Source organism: Schistocerca americana, chromosome 7 (assembly GCF_021461395.2).
Source record: "Schistocerca americana isolate TAMUIC-IGC-003095 chromosome 7, iqSchAmer2.1, whole genome shotgun sequence".
NCBI classification, from domain to species: Eukaryota; Metazoa; Arthropoda; class Insecta; order Orthoptera; family Acrididae; genus Schistocerca; species Schistocerca americana.
Genome location: NC_060125.1, coordinates 591,259,932 through 591,273,830, shown reverse-complemented (window position 1 = coordinate 591,273,830; position 13,899 = coordinate 591,259,932). Strand labels below are relative to the sequence as shown.

At 43.2% G+C, this 13,899-nt stretch overlaps 1 protein-coding gene and 1 non-coding gene across 2 annotated transcripts in view; one reads left to right on the top strand and one right to left on the bottom strand.

Moving 5' to 3' along the window:
• LOC124623113 (prostaglandin reductase 1-like) overlaps positions 1 to 5,913 on the top strand; it is a 34,038-nt gene extending 28,125 nt beyond the window's left edge. The window contains exons 2-3 of the mRNA XM_047148903.1: positions 3,125 to 3,475; positions 5,890 to 5,913. Of these exons, the coding sequence (XP_047004859.1) occupies positions 3,125 to 3,475; positions 5,890 to 5,913 (375 nt within the window). The remainder of the gene's footprint in view (positions 1 to 3,124; positions 3,476 to 5,889) is intronic.
• Positions 5,914 to 6,980: 1,067 nt separating this feature from the next.
• On the bottom strand, positions 6,981 to 7,055 carry Trnas-uga. The gene has a single exon. It is a non-coding gene; the product is annotated as a tRNA-Ser (tRNA).
• Between the last annotated feature and the right edge of the window lie 6,844 nt (positions 7,056 to 13,899).

Sequence of the window (13,899 nt, the reverse complement as noted above, 5' to 3'; positions counted from 1 at the left end):
TAACAGTAACCGATCTACCAACTGCGGCAGACACTTGTTGACTCATATAGGCGTTGCCGACGGCAGTTTCGTATTCTGCCTGTTTACATATCTCCTTGAATATGCATCCCTATACCATTTTATTTGGGTTTTCAGTGTATGTATATGCAGATTGAAGCGATGAGTGAAAGTTTGTACCAAGGCCAGGATTCGAACCCGGGCCTCCTGTTCACTAGCCACTACGCCACCCTGGCACAGTGGTTTTGCACAACTGCACAGTCTACCCCAGCACGCTTCTCTCCTCAATTACAATTCCCATTCACGCCTCAACTCACTTGGTATTCCCCCTAAAGTCGAAGACGATTGCAGAGGCTCGCCAACTGTATTGGAACAGCATCTCGGTGTCAAACGACCTGGGAGGACCTGTCTGAAACCCAGGCATATGTGCTTTAATCAAATAAAACCACAAGGTTCCTAGTCCCAAGCATCTATGCTATATATATATATGAAGACTGAAGCGCGAATGAAAATTTGTATCAAGGCTTTACTAGGCAGATGCGCTAAGCACTGTGCACAGTGGTTAGTTTCATTTGCCTAGTGAGCAGAAGACCTGGGTTCAAACCCCAGCCTTGGTAGAAAATTTCATTTGTCGCTTGTGTGTTTGACACTTGAAAAGGTCTCTTCTGGAATATTATAGTTTCATATGACACTTGTTTTGGTCACCAAAAAAATACATTTTCTTTATTTTTCACTTCTCATGATGTGTTTCAGATCTTATTCGATACAAGGTATCTTGTCATTTTATAAACATTTCTTCATGATGTAAGTGAAGTGATATGAAGGAATGTTCACAAAGTGAGAAGATAATATCTATCGAAGTAAGATCTGATGATTCTGACACCGAAACGCGTCATGAGAAGTGAAAAATAAAGAAAATATGCTTTTGGGAAGTAAGACAAGCGCAATAACTTGTACAAGTTATATTTTTCTCGATTTTCATCGAAACATGATCCTTAAGTGTTGGCTATCCTTTAGCCTGAAGTAGGCATAAGTTTTAACGTTTAAGGTTATTCTAGGCCTGGGCAGTCCAATATCTGTGCTAATGAAAGTCTGTCTATTGCAGCGATATTATTTAAAGCCGTGAATCTCTAACAGAAGAGCATCAGAATATATCTTCTGCTAGTGGTGTGACTATTCCAGATATACAAATTAGCACTTAAGAACAATAGAGGATAGGTATGTTACAAATAAACAAAGGAGAGAGAGAAATAAATGTTATTATATCATTAAGTCAGAGAGGGCACAAATAACGACAAGCAAAGGTTAGTAGAGATTCGTGCGTCTGTGAAAAGATAATGCGCGAAGCATGCAACAACTGCCAGTGTCATACCTTTGCAAAAGGTCCGGCAGAGAACCTGAGAAATTTCTGGCCCCATGTAAAATCGCGAAGCATATCTAAGGCTTTCATTTATTCTCTTGTTGACCAGTTTTTTCTGTGGCAGTTAAAGATAGCAAAACGAAAGCCGAAGCTTCAAATTTCGCATTCGAGAAATCGATCACGCAGCTGAATCGCACAAACGTAGCGTCATTTGAGCACTGGACAGATGCCTGCGTGGACGACACAGTAATACGTATCTGTGGCGTGTTGGGGAGCAGCTGAAGGATTTGAAAGTAAATAAGTCACCAGGTCCGGATGGAATCACAATTCGGATTTACAGCGAGTACTCTAAGGCACTGGCCCCCTACCTAGCTTGCATTTATTGCGATCTCTCGCCAAGAGACTGGAAAAAAGCGCAGGTGACTACTGCACATAAGAAGGTAAAAGAACGGATCCGCAAAATTAGAGACCAATATCCCTAACTGCCGTTTGCTGCAGAATCCTTGAATATATCCTCATCTGGAATATAACACATTTTCTTTAGTCCGAGAAGATAATGCTCACGAGTCAGCATAGTTTTAGAAGCATCGCTTGTCCTTTTCTCACGTAATATACTGCGAACTACGGATGAACGCCAAAAGACAGATTCCGTATTTTTAGATTTCCGGAAAGCATTTGACATGGCGTCCCAGTGCAGGCTATTAACGCAGATACGAGCCTATACATTAAATTCATAGATGCGTGAGTGGCTCGAAGGTTTCTTAACTAACAGACAGCGAGTTTTCATCATACCGTTAGCAGTGCCCCAGGGACGTGTGATAAGACCGCTATTGTTCTCAGTATACATAAATGATTTGGCGGACGCAGTGGGCAGCAATCTGGTGTTGTTTACTGAAGATTGCTGTGGTGTACCGTATGGTGTCGAAACTGAGTGACTGTAGGAGGTTACAAGATAACTTAGGCAAGATGTCTAGTTGGTGTGATGAATGGTAGCTAGCTCTAAATGTGAGAAGATGTAAGTTAATGCGGATGAATAGAAAATCCTAACCTGTAATGTTCGGATGCAGCATAAATCCTGCTTGACACAATCACCTCGTTTATCTGGGTGTACCGTTGCAGAGCAATATGAAATGGAATGAGCTGTGAGGACTTGGTAAGGGAGGCGAATAATAGCCTCTGGTTCATTGGGTGAATTCTAGGAAAGTATGGCTCATCTGTAAAGGAGGTCGCAAACAGTATGCTGGTGCAACCTGTTCTTGAATAGCGCTCGAGTATTTGTGGATCCACATCAGGTCAGATAGAACGAGGACATTGAAGCAATTCAGAGGCGAGGTGCTATATTTGTTACCAGTATGTTCGAACAACAGGTAAATGTTACGCAGATGCTTGGGGAAATCAAATGGGAATCCCTGGCGGGAAGGAGACGTTCTTTTTGAAGAGCACTATTGAGAAAATTTAGAGGACTGTCATTTGATGCTGACTGCGGAACGATCCTCCTGCCGCCAGCATACAATTCACGTAGGGCCATGATGATCAGATACAAGAAATTAGGGCTCATACGGTAGCATGTAGAGAATCGTTTTTCCCTCGCTCTATATGTGAGTGGCACAGGAAATGAAACGATTTGTAGTGGTACAACGTACACTCCACCACGTACTGTTCAGTGGCTTGTGGAGTATCTGTGTAGATGTAGATGTTTGTGGTGAGGTGTTTATTCGTTGTTATGCAGTGATATGCAGGTAACAGAATATTATCCTCTGCCCACAGGTGGCCCGCATCGTGGAGAGCCGTGCTGCGGGCTTCCCAGTGGGGCGGTACGTGGTCGGCTACTGGGGGTGGCGCGACCGCACCGTGGCCGATGTGGGGCCGGACGCTCCCTACTTCATGTCTCCGGCTATGCTGGTGCCAGACCTGGGGGAGCTGCCCCTCTCCCTCTCTCTGGGGGTGCTGGGCATGCCCGGAATCACGGCCTACTTTGGACTGCTGGAGGTCTGCAAGCCTAAGGAGGGAGAGGTCGCCGTAGTCAGTGGGGCAGCAGGTGCTGTGGGGTCCATAGTCGGGCAGATAGCGCGCCTCAAGGGGTGCAAAGTAACTGGCTTCGCGGGATCAGACGCTAAGGTAAGACACTATCCCATTTTGGTTTCACTACACTGTATTGCAAAGAACGTAACTTCGAGGAAGAGAACATTTACATGAATTCAGACATGGTACCTGATATTCTGATTAGTTCAATCGAGAATGCCACCAAGCAGACTGGAGAATGCCTAAAACTGGACTGCATCTGTTCTTCCTGCAGTCTCAGATTTCTGCAGAACAAGCAGGTCCTGTCACAAGTAAAACTACTCGAGAGACAAGCCTGAATTTGAGGCAGGTTACTGGAAAATGTCGTGAATTTTGCGCCCTCCCTTAATTTTTTTCCTAGATTATAAAAAAGACCTTTGATTGTGTCTTGTGGGACGAGTAGAGGCATGTGCTCAATGATTTTGGGGTTTCGAAGTACCTAGTATCATTATTGAAAGATCTTCGGACCAGTCATACTGCAACCATAAAGGTGGATGGTGAATACTCTAAATGCTTAGACGTGACAAATGGAGTCAGTCAAGGTTCTATACCAGGGCCGGCCGCAGCCTGCCACACTTCGTGCTGGCTGCTTTGCAGGCCAAGGCTTGGTCCGGTCCATCTTGCATTTGATCATTCCTTTCTGGAAGTACCCGGTACAGCACGACATTTCATTTACACCACTTGCCATTAAAATTTCTACACCAAGAAGAAATGCAGATGATAAACGGGTATTCATTGGACAAATATACTATACTAGAACTGACATGTATTTACATTTTCACTCAATTTGTGTGCATATATCCTGAGAAATCAGTACCCAGAACAACCACCTCAGGCCGTAATAACAGCCGTGATACGCCTGGGCATTGAGTCAAAAAGAGCTTCGATGGCGTGTACAGGTACAGCTGCCCATGCAGCTTCAACACGATACCACAGTTCATCGAGAGTAGTGACTGGCGTATTGTGACGAGCCAATTGCTCTGCCACCATTGACCAGACGTTTCAAATTGGTGAGAGATCTGGAGAATGTGCTGGCCAGGGCAGCAGTCGAACATTTTCTGTATCCAGAAAGGCCCGTACAGGACCTGCAACATGCTGTGATGCTGAAATGTAGGGTTTCGCAGGGATCGAATGAAGGGTAGAGTCACGGGTCGTAACACATCTGAAATGTAACGTCCACTGTTCAAAGTGCCGTCATTGCCAACAAGAGGTGACAGAGACGTGTAACCAATGGCACCCCATACCATTACGCCAGGTGATACGCCAGTATGACGATGACGAATACACGCTTTCAATGTGCGTTCACCGCCATGTCACCAAACACGGATGCGACCATCATGACGCTGTAAACAGAACATGGATTCACCCAAAAAAATGTCGTTTCGCCATTCGTGCACCCAGGTTCGTCTTTGAGTACACCATTGCAGGCGCTCCTGTCTGTGATGCAGCGTCAAGGGTAACCGCAGCCATGGTCTCCGAGATGATAGTCCATACTTCTGCAAACATCGTCGAACTGTTGGTGCAGATGGTTGTTGTCTTGCAAACGTCCCCATCTGTTGACTCAGGGATCGAGACGTGGCTGCACGATCCGTTACAGCCATGCGGATAAGATGCCTGTCATCTAGACTGCTAGTGATACGAGGCCGTTGGGATCCAGCACGGCGTTCCGTATTATCCTCTTGAACCCACCGATTCCATATTCTGCTAACAGTCATTGGATGTCGACCAACGCGAGCAGCAATGTCGCGATACGATAAACCGCAATCGCGATAGGCTACAATTCGACCTTTATCGAAGTGAGAAACGTTATGGTACGCATTTCTCCTCCTTACACAAGGCATCTAAACAACGTTTCACCAGGCAACGCCGGCCAACTGCTGTTTGTGTATGAGAAATCGGTTGGAAACTTTCCTTCGTGGCAGCACATTGTAGGTGTCGCCACCGGCGCCAACCTTGTGAGAATGCTCTGCAAAGCTAATCACAGCATCTTCTTCCTGTCGGTTAAATTTCGCGTCTGTAGCACGTCATCTTCATGGTGTAGCAATTTTAATGGCCAGTAGTGTAACTCCCCTCAGAGAATATTGTTTCTATGAGTTACAATAAACTTAATATTCATTTTATATCTGGGTATATTTCCGGCACCGCCTTAGACGGACACTTCAACGGGGAAAAGAGGTATAAGAGTATAGTGGCATCAGAAGTAACGTCCACTAAACAGTGAAAAGTTGTTTGTCGGTTATAAATGGAGATCTTAATGATCATAAACGATGACTAGTTCTTTTCATTCCAATAACTGAGTAAAACATCTCTAAAGTCTTTAAAAACAATCTATTAGGCGAACTATTCCTGATGACTCAAACTTGCAAAAATTCTTACACTTAACTAGAAAACTTTCCACAGGTACACCCTTACCTGTACATGAACCAGACTCCAAAAGACTGCCACACTATATTCCGATAAATTTCTTTCAGCCCTTCGGCATGTTTGGCTTCTAGACCTTCATGCTCAGCAATACATCGCACCTGCACCTGAAATAATCCGTCTTCTAGGGATGATTTAACTTTCGCGCACTGCTCCTCTAGCTTTTATTGTCTGCTACTACAGTCGTCGCTAGCCTTTTGTTACAATGAATCACCATCACTTGAATCCAAACATACAGTCTTCTTACAGTTTCTCTACCTTTTGTTCTAGCTTACAACGTCAAGAAATAACACTTCTATTATATTCCTTAGTGAGTGAGAATTTGTTTTAGTTAAGATCATTTTTAAGATCAGTAAACATGGGGTACACACTTCGAAACAATTGGTTCATACTTCAGAATAACTGCTCTGAGTCTTATTGTAATGCTAGAAAACATTCGGTGCAAAGTTTCCAAGACTGACTGCAACATAATGTTATTACGTACTCGCACTGCCTACTCTAAGTACCTAGACATCTGACAATGTTTGTGCATCAGTTTTCAATTACAGCTGAGCACTAATCTCAAATACAGACCCACACTTCCCTTCAAAATTATCGATTATTATACAGTCCGCCAGAAAAATGAATACACCCTTTGTCAGGTTCTGTCGAGAGATCGATATTGTTGTTCGATTTGAGTCATGAGTGTGTCGTAGTACGGTCTTTGGCTCAACAGATGTTAGTAGTACTTTCATCTCGGTATTCTGAAAACACAATGGTTCGGGCACGCTTGACATTCGAGTAACGAAAATGTATTGTGAAGTGGTTTTCCAAGTTTGATAATGCCGTTGAAGTGCAACGTCAATGGAGACAGGAGTTTGAAACAGAACTACCAACCTGCTTAACAATTAAACGTATCACTGTCAAGTTTTAATTGCATAGGACGATTTGCGATATCCACAAAGGAAGATCAGGAAGACAGCATACAGCTACAAGTCCTGCTTCGGCGGCTCTCGTGTTGGAAACGTTTGTTAATTTTCCACAGAAGTCTGCTACGCAATGTGCACATGAAGTGGGGGTTAGCAGTACTAGTCCAGAATGAGATTTTCACTCTGCAGCGGAGTGTGCGCTGATATGAAACTTCCTGGCAGATTAAAACTGTGTGCCGGACCGAGACTCGAACTCGGGACCTTTGCCTTTCACGGGCAAGTGCTCTACCAACTGAGCTACCCAAGCACGACTCACGCCCCGTCCTCACAGCTTCACTTCAGCCAGTACCTCGTCTCCTACCTTCCAAACTTTACAGAAGCTCTCCTGCGAACCTTGCAGAACTAATACTCCTGAAAGAAAGAATATTGCGGAGACATGGTTTAGCCAGAGCCTGGCAGAAGTGAAGCTGTGAGGATGGGGCGTGAGTCGTGCTTGGGTAGCTCAGTTGGTAGAGCACTTGCCTGAGAAAGGCAAAGGTCCCGAGTTCGAGTCTTGGTGCGGCACACAGTTTTAATCTGCCAGGAAGTTTCATAGCAGTACCAATGTACGAAGAATTCTGAAATCTGCAAAGTGGAAAGTTTACATTCCACGATTACTGCACGCGATTAATGATGACGATCCTGATCGCCGAATGCAATATTGCGAAGGGCATCAGCAAATGGTGATTAGTGAGGAACAATTTGTGACGAAGAAGAGTGGAGTGACAAGGCACAATTTAAACTTAATGGAACCCTGAAACGGCATAACAGTTTGTACTGGGCACCGGAAAATCCGCATGTTCATGTGGATAAAACAGCCTATCTACCAGGGGTTCACGTGTGGTGTGGACTATCATCTAGAGGCTTAGCAGGACCCTTTTTCTTTTATGCTACTGACACTGGAAAAGGGTACCTGGAAATATTGTGCACCTCAATTTTGCCGGGTATACGTGCGCTTTATGGAGCTGATGAAGTGGTCTTCTACCAACAGGTCGGTGCGCCACCACACTACCACCTAGCTGTACGAGCTTTCCTACATGACAATTTTCCGGGGCATTGGATTGGACAAAGAGGGTCCATTGAGTTCCATTCACGGCCGCCAGATCTAACACCTATGGACTTGTGGGAAACTGTGAAAGATAACCTCTATTGACACAAGCAACGCATGCAGGAGGAACTTCGTCAGGGGATTACAGCGACATGTGCAACGGTTTCCACAGTAAAATTGACTGACGTAGTTGCGGCGACCGCTCATCGTTCTGTTATTGCGTATAGCCGCCAGCGATGAACATTTTGAACATTTAAAGTAGCCATGTGCTAAACTAAAGGTTATACAACATGTGCGATCAATTATTATATGTAAAATAAACACATAAGTAATACTTTTCCTTTCTTACAGTGGGTATACATTTTTCTGGCGGACTCGATATTTTGGGATTATCCGCAAAGCTCGATAGCAACTCGGTTTTCGAATCATCGTTATATCATAATTCGGCAGATTTTTTTTTGATCGGAGTAAACCATTTGATTAACAATTACATAAAAAGTCTTAGTTTTTACCTTAGACCTTATTTCGGGCGCGATTTTACATCATCCTTACCCGTATCTTCCACGCCATACTCTGACAGCTTACATACGACTGCAGTGCTATGTACTCTGGCCAGAGAGTTTCGCTTTCTGTTCTGAAGCTGCTAGACTTCTGCGATGCCGCTACTCTTCTCTAAAAATCTTGCGTACAAGTACATTAATACCGTGCTTCCAAAAATTAGGTCACTACTCTGAAACTCCAAACAAACAAAAGCCATTATTACTTTATTTTGCAGGGTGCATGTACTAAAATTATGACATTGCAGGATTTATCTTTGTTCTTGATGGCAGAAGTATTTGTTCATTAACACGCGGACATATAAGAATTTCAAATTCTTAGCAGAAATATTGGCAACTGTCATCGGTTGATGGCTAAACGTTCGTCCGCTTATGACACTTCCATTTTACCCTTAAAAAATACTTTCTCAAATGCGACTGTGTTTCACGTACAGAATGCGGTTTCAGACTCTTGCTACAATTCATAATAAAGAAACTAACATTCCAGTCATTCTGCATTTTCACTTTTCTCCCCCACTCGAGATACAACGTGAATTCTATTGTAGTTGCTTCCAACGTTACGAATTTCCAGAACATAGGAAAAAAACACGAACCTCATTCTACCAAAATCACGAAGTTAACAATATATAATTATCACAGATAATTCTGTACAAGCAGTAAACAGCTAATTTACGCAACGGAGAGCTCATCTGAATAAAATTACTTCTATGGTACGTAGACTACAATAAATTGTTGTTCCTTCTCCATTGTTAATGAAATCTAAAAAGGCGCTTACATTAAATATTTATGAATAATTAAAATTTTCCCATACCAAGCGTTATGGTCTTCGAACTTTACCTTGAAGAGATGTAATCAGCTTGAAATTATCCTTTCCATTTGTCGTTGGATCTGATCAAATTGCGGGGAATTTTAGATTCGTGAGCAAAATCATTTCAACCTGGATTACAGTACATTGTGATTTTAGTGTGACCGAACGATCTTGCACAATGATTTATCAAAATAGGTGTAATCTCATGCATCTGTACGACCATTCCAATTTAAGTAGATCGCAGTTTTTCCACATATCATCAAATTAATGACCACAGTTCCGTCATCTATTTCTGAGTTTACAGCTACGTCTACATAACTACTCTGCAGTTCACAGTTAGGTGTCTAGCAGAGGATTCATCGAATCACCTTCAAACTATCTCTCTGCCGTTCCACTCTCGAACAATGTCCGGGAAAAACGAATACTTAAAACTTTCCAAGCGAGCTCTGATTTCTCTTACTTCATTACAATGATCATTTCTCCCTATGTAGGCGAGCACCAACTTAGCTGGGGACTGAAATTTCATGAGAAGATCATGCCGCAACGAAAAACGCCTTTGTTTTAATGATTTCCAGGTCACCTCGCCTGTTATATCCGTGACACTGTCTCTCCTATTTCGCGATAACGCAAAACGAGCTACCATTCTTTGAACACTTTCAGCGTACACCATCAATTTAATCTGCTGCGGATTCCACACCGTGTAGCAGAAGGGGATTGACAAGTGTGATGTAGGTAGTCTCTTTAGCAGACCTGTTGCATCTTCTAAATGTTGTGCCAATAAAGCGCAGTCATTGGTTCACTTAACCCACAACATTATCTATGTCATCATTCTAGTTTAAGTTAGTAGTATGTGTAATCCCTTAGATCTCATAACTAATGAGGAGGTTGTTATTGTTGTGGTCTTCAGTCCTGAGACTGGCTTGATGCAGCTCTCCATGCTGCTCTACCCTGTGCAAGCTTCTTCATCTCCCAGTACCTACTGCAGCCTACATCCTTCTGAATCTGCTTAGTGTATTCATCTCTTGGTCTTCCTCTACGATTTTTACCCTCCACTCTGCCCTCCAATACTAAATTGGTGATCACTCGATGTCTCAGAACATGTCCTACCAAACGATCCCTTCTTCTAGTCAAATTGTGCCACAAACTCCTCTTCTCCCCAATTCTATTCAATACCTCCTCATTAGTTATGTGATCTACCCATCTAATCTTCAGCATTCTTCTGTAGCACCACATTTCGAAAGCTTCTACTCTCTTCTTGTCTAAACTATTTATCGTCCATGTTTCACTTCCATACATGGCTGCACTCCATACAAATACTTTCAGAAATGACTTCCTGACACTTAAATCTATACTCGATGTTAATAAATATTTCTTCTTCAGAAACGATTTCCTTGCCATTGCCAGTCTACATTTTATATCCTCTCTACTCCGACCATCATAAGTTATTTTGCTCCCCAAATAGCAAAACTCCTTTACTACTTTAAGTGTCTCATTTCCTAATCTAATTCCCTCAGCATCACCCGACTTAATTCGAGGTATTGAATAGAATTGGGGAGAAGAGGAGTTTGTGGCACAACTTAACTCGAAGAAGGGATCGGTTGGTAGGACATGTTCTGAGGCATCAAGAGATCACAAATTTAGCATTGGAGGGCAGCGTGGAGGGTAAAAATCGTAGAGGGAGACCAAGAGATGAATACACTAAGCAGATTCAGAAGGATGTAGACTGCAGCACGTACTGGGAAACGAAGCAGCTTGCACAGGACATAGTAGCATGGAGAGCTGCATCAAACCAGTCTCAGGACTGAAGAACACAACAACAACAATATTTGATTCTCGATGGATTTTACAAAGCACGGATGTATTCTCATTTCTGAAAGAGTTTTGATTATTATCTACGACTTTGATTGCGCCAAAAGAGGAAAATCCCAGCCTGTTTTGTTTGAGTGGCGTTATCTGTTGTGTCAGCACATATGCGGCACACAGCCGGGGAACGAATTAGCGCGGCTAACAGACGGCACAGGTGCTTCGTCATCGTTCTCTCCATCTGCACGACTTGCAGTAATGGACGCGGTGTAAAACTAGAGTACCGTCTGCAAAACCTACTTTTCGATTGCGCAAGAACATGTAACATAGTTTGCAATAAGCTAGTATCTTGCCAGTTCAACATAATATAGAGGTGCAGAGGAATTTTAACACCCTCGAAACAAATATCACATATACCGAGTTCATTTGTTTGAGTTGTTTCTAAAATAATGTTACTTTGCACTTGTAACATTAAACCTGTGGAAGTGTTTCGATGCACTACTACGTCTGAAATTGCTGTGCAGTTCGGCTGATGTTTCGTAATGTCCGCTAAAGCTTCCTAACCGTTTATCGCAAATTCGTGGTTGGATTCTTTGTAAACGGCCGACCTCCTTTCCTACTCTCCACCAATATGCGCACCAAAGTGCTCTGTCACCTAATGACCTCGCCATCTACCGGACGTTAAAATATAATCACGTTTCTTCTTTAAGTCATGTTCCGATTGCAGATGTTCATCGGGAAATGAGAACGGGCACTCGCTTAGCGAGATCTTGACTACCCGACACCAACACGCTACATGTATCAACAGCTGGACCTAGTGTCAAAGGCACAAGGAGAGTTCTGCCGCCTCCTACCCATAATAGGGCAAGAGAAACCAAACTACATCTACATGATTACTCTGCAGTTCACTGTTAAGTTCCTGTCAGAGGGTTCACCGAACCACATTTGAGCTATTTTTCTACCGTTACACTTTTGAACGGCGTGCGGGAAAAACGAACATTTAAATCTTTCCGTATGAGCTCTGATTTTTCTTATTTTATTACGATAATCATTTCTGCCTATTTAGATGGGTACCAACAAAACATTTCCAAACTCTGAGGAGAGAGTTGGAAACTGAAATTTCGTGGGAGGATCCTGCCACAACGAAAAATGCCTTTGTCTTAATGATTGCTATTTCGATTCGCGTATCATACCCGTGGCACTCTCTCCCCTGTTTCGCGACAGTACGAAACGAGCTGCCATTCTTTGAACTTTTCCGATGTGCTCCGTCCCTGCTACCCGATGCGGATCCCACGCTGCTCAACAATACTCCAGAAGACAAGCGTAGTGTTAAGCAGTCTCTTTGGTAGACCTGTTGCATTTCGTAAGTGTTCTGCCAATAATTTGCAGTCTTTGGTTTGCTTTTCCCACAACGTTATCTACGTGATCGTTTCAATTTAAGTTATTTGTAACTGCAATCGCTAAGTTACTTCAATTTACAGCCTTTCGATTTGTGTGACTTATCGTGTAACCGGAATTTAACAGATTTCTTTAGCACTCACATGGATGATTTCACGTTTTCATTATTTATAGTCAGTAGCCAGTTTCCGCGCTAGCTTGTATCTTGTTTAAATCATTTTGCAATTGGTTTGGTCATTTGATGGGTTGACAAGACTGCAAATGACAGCATCATCTGCAAACAATCTAAGAGGGCTGCTCGGACTGTCCCCTAAATAGTGTATGTACATCAGGAACAGCAGACGGCCTATAACACTTCTTTGGAAAACGACAGGTATCACTTCTGTTTTACTGGATGATTTTTCGTCATATACCACGAATTGTAACCTTTCTGACTGCAAATCACAAATCCTGTCGCGTAACTGAGACGATACTCCATAGGCATGCTGTCTGACTAGAAGTCTTTTCTGAGAAACGGTGTTAAAAGCCCTTTGGAAATCTAAAAATACGAAGTCAATTTGACATCCCATGTCGATAGCACTCATTACATCGTGAGAATAAAGAGCAAGTTGTGTTTCACGTGAACGATGTTTTCTGAATCCGTTCTGACTAGCCGGCCGCGGTGGTCGAGCGGTTCTAGGCACTTCAGTCCGGAACCGCGCGACTGCTACGGTCGCATGTTCGAATCGTGCCTCGGGCATGGATTTGTGTGCTGTCCTTAGGTTAGTTCGGTTTAAGTAGTTCTAAGTTCTAGGGGACTGATGACCTCAGATGTTAAGTCCCATAGTGCTCGGAGCCATTTGAACCATTCGTTCCATTTGTCAATAAACCTCTTTCTTCGAGGTAAGTAATAATGTTCGAACACGGCATATGTTCCAAAATCCTACTGCAAATCAACGTTGGTGATATGGATCTGCAATTCAATGGATTACTTCCTTTTTTGGGTATTGGTGGGACTTGTGCAACTTACCAGTCTGTGGATACGGAACTTCCTACGAGCGAGCGGTCGTGAGTGATTGCTAAGTATGGAGCTCTTGTGTCAGCGTACTCTGAAAGGAACCTGATTCGTGTACAATTTGGTTAGCATGCTTTGCGTTCATTAAGTGACTTGAGCAACTTCGCTACACCGACGACATCTACTAAGTTACTCATGTTGGCAGTTGTAGGATGTTTGACATTAGAGCGGATTATTACAACCGTGGATACTCGCGGTCAACAGCACCCGCTGATGACCGTTATCCAGAAATTATGATTCGTAGCAGCAGACTGCAGTACAACTGCGCACTGCCTGTTTTAGGAAACGGGATGGGCTGTGCAATGTGTCCATGGTTGATACTATAGCAATGTGTAGTAGCCTAATAACCTGTTATCAGTGTTATTCTACGTGTAACTAATGTTCATAGTGCGTTTTAGCGGCAGAACGCATGCCTTGTACCTTAATTCATATACAGGTTTAGAGT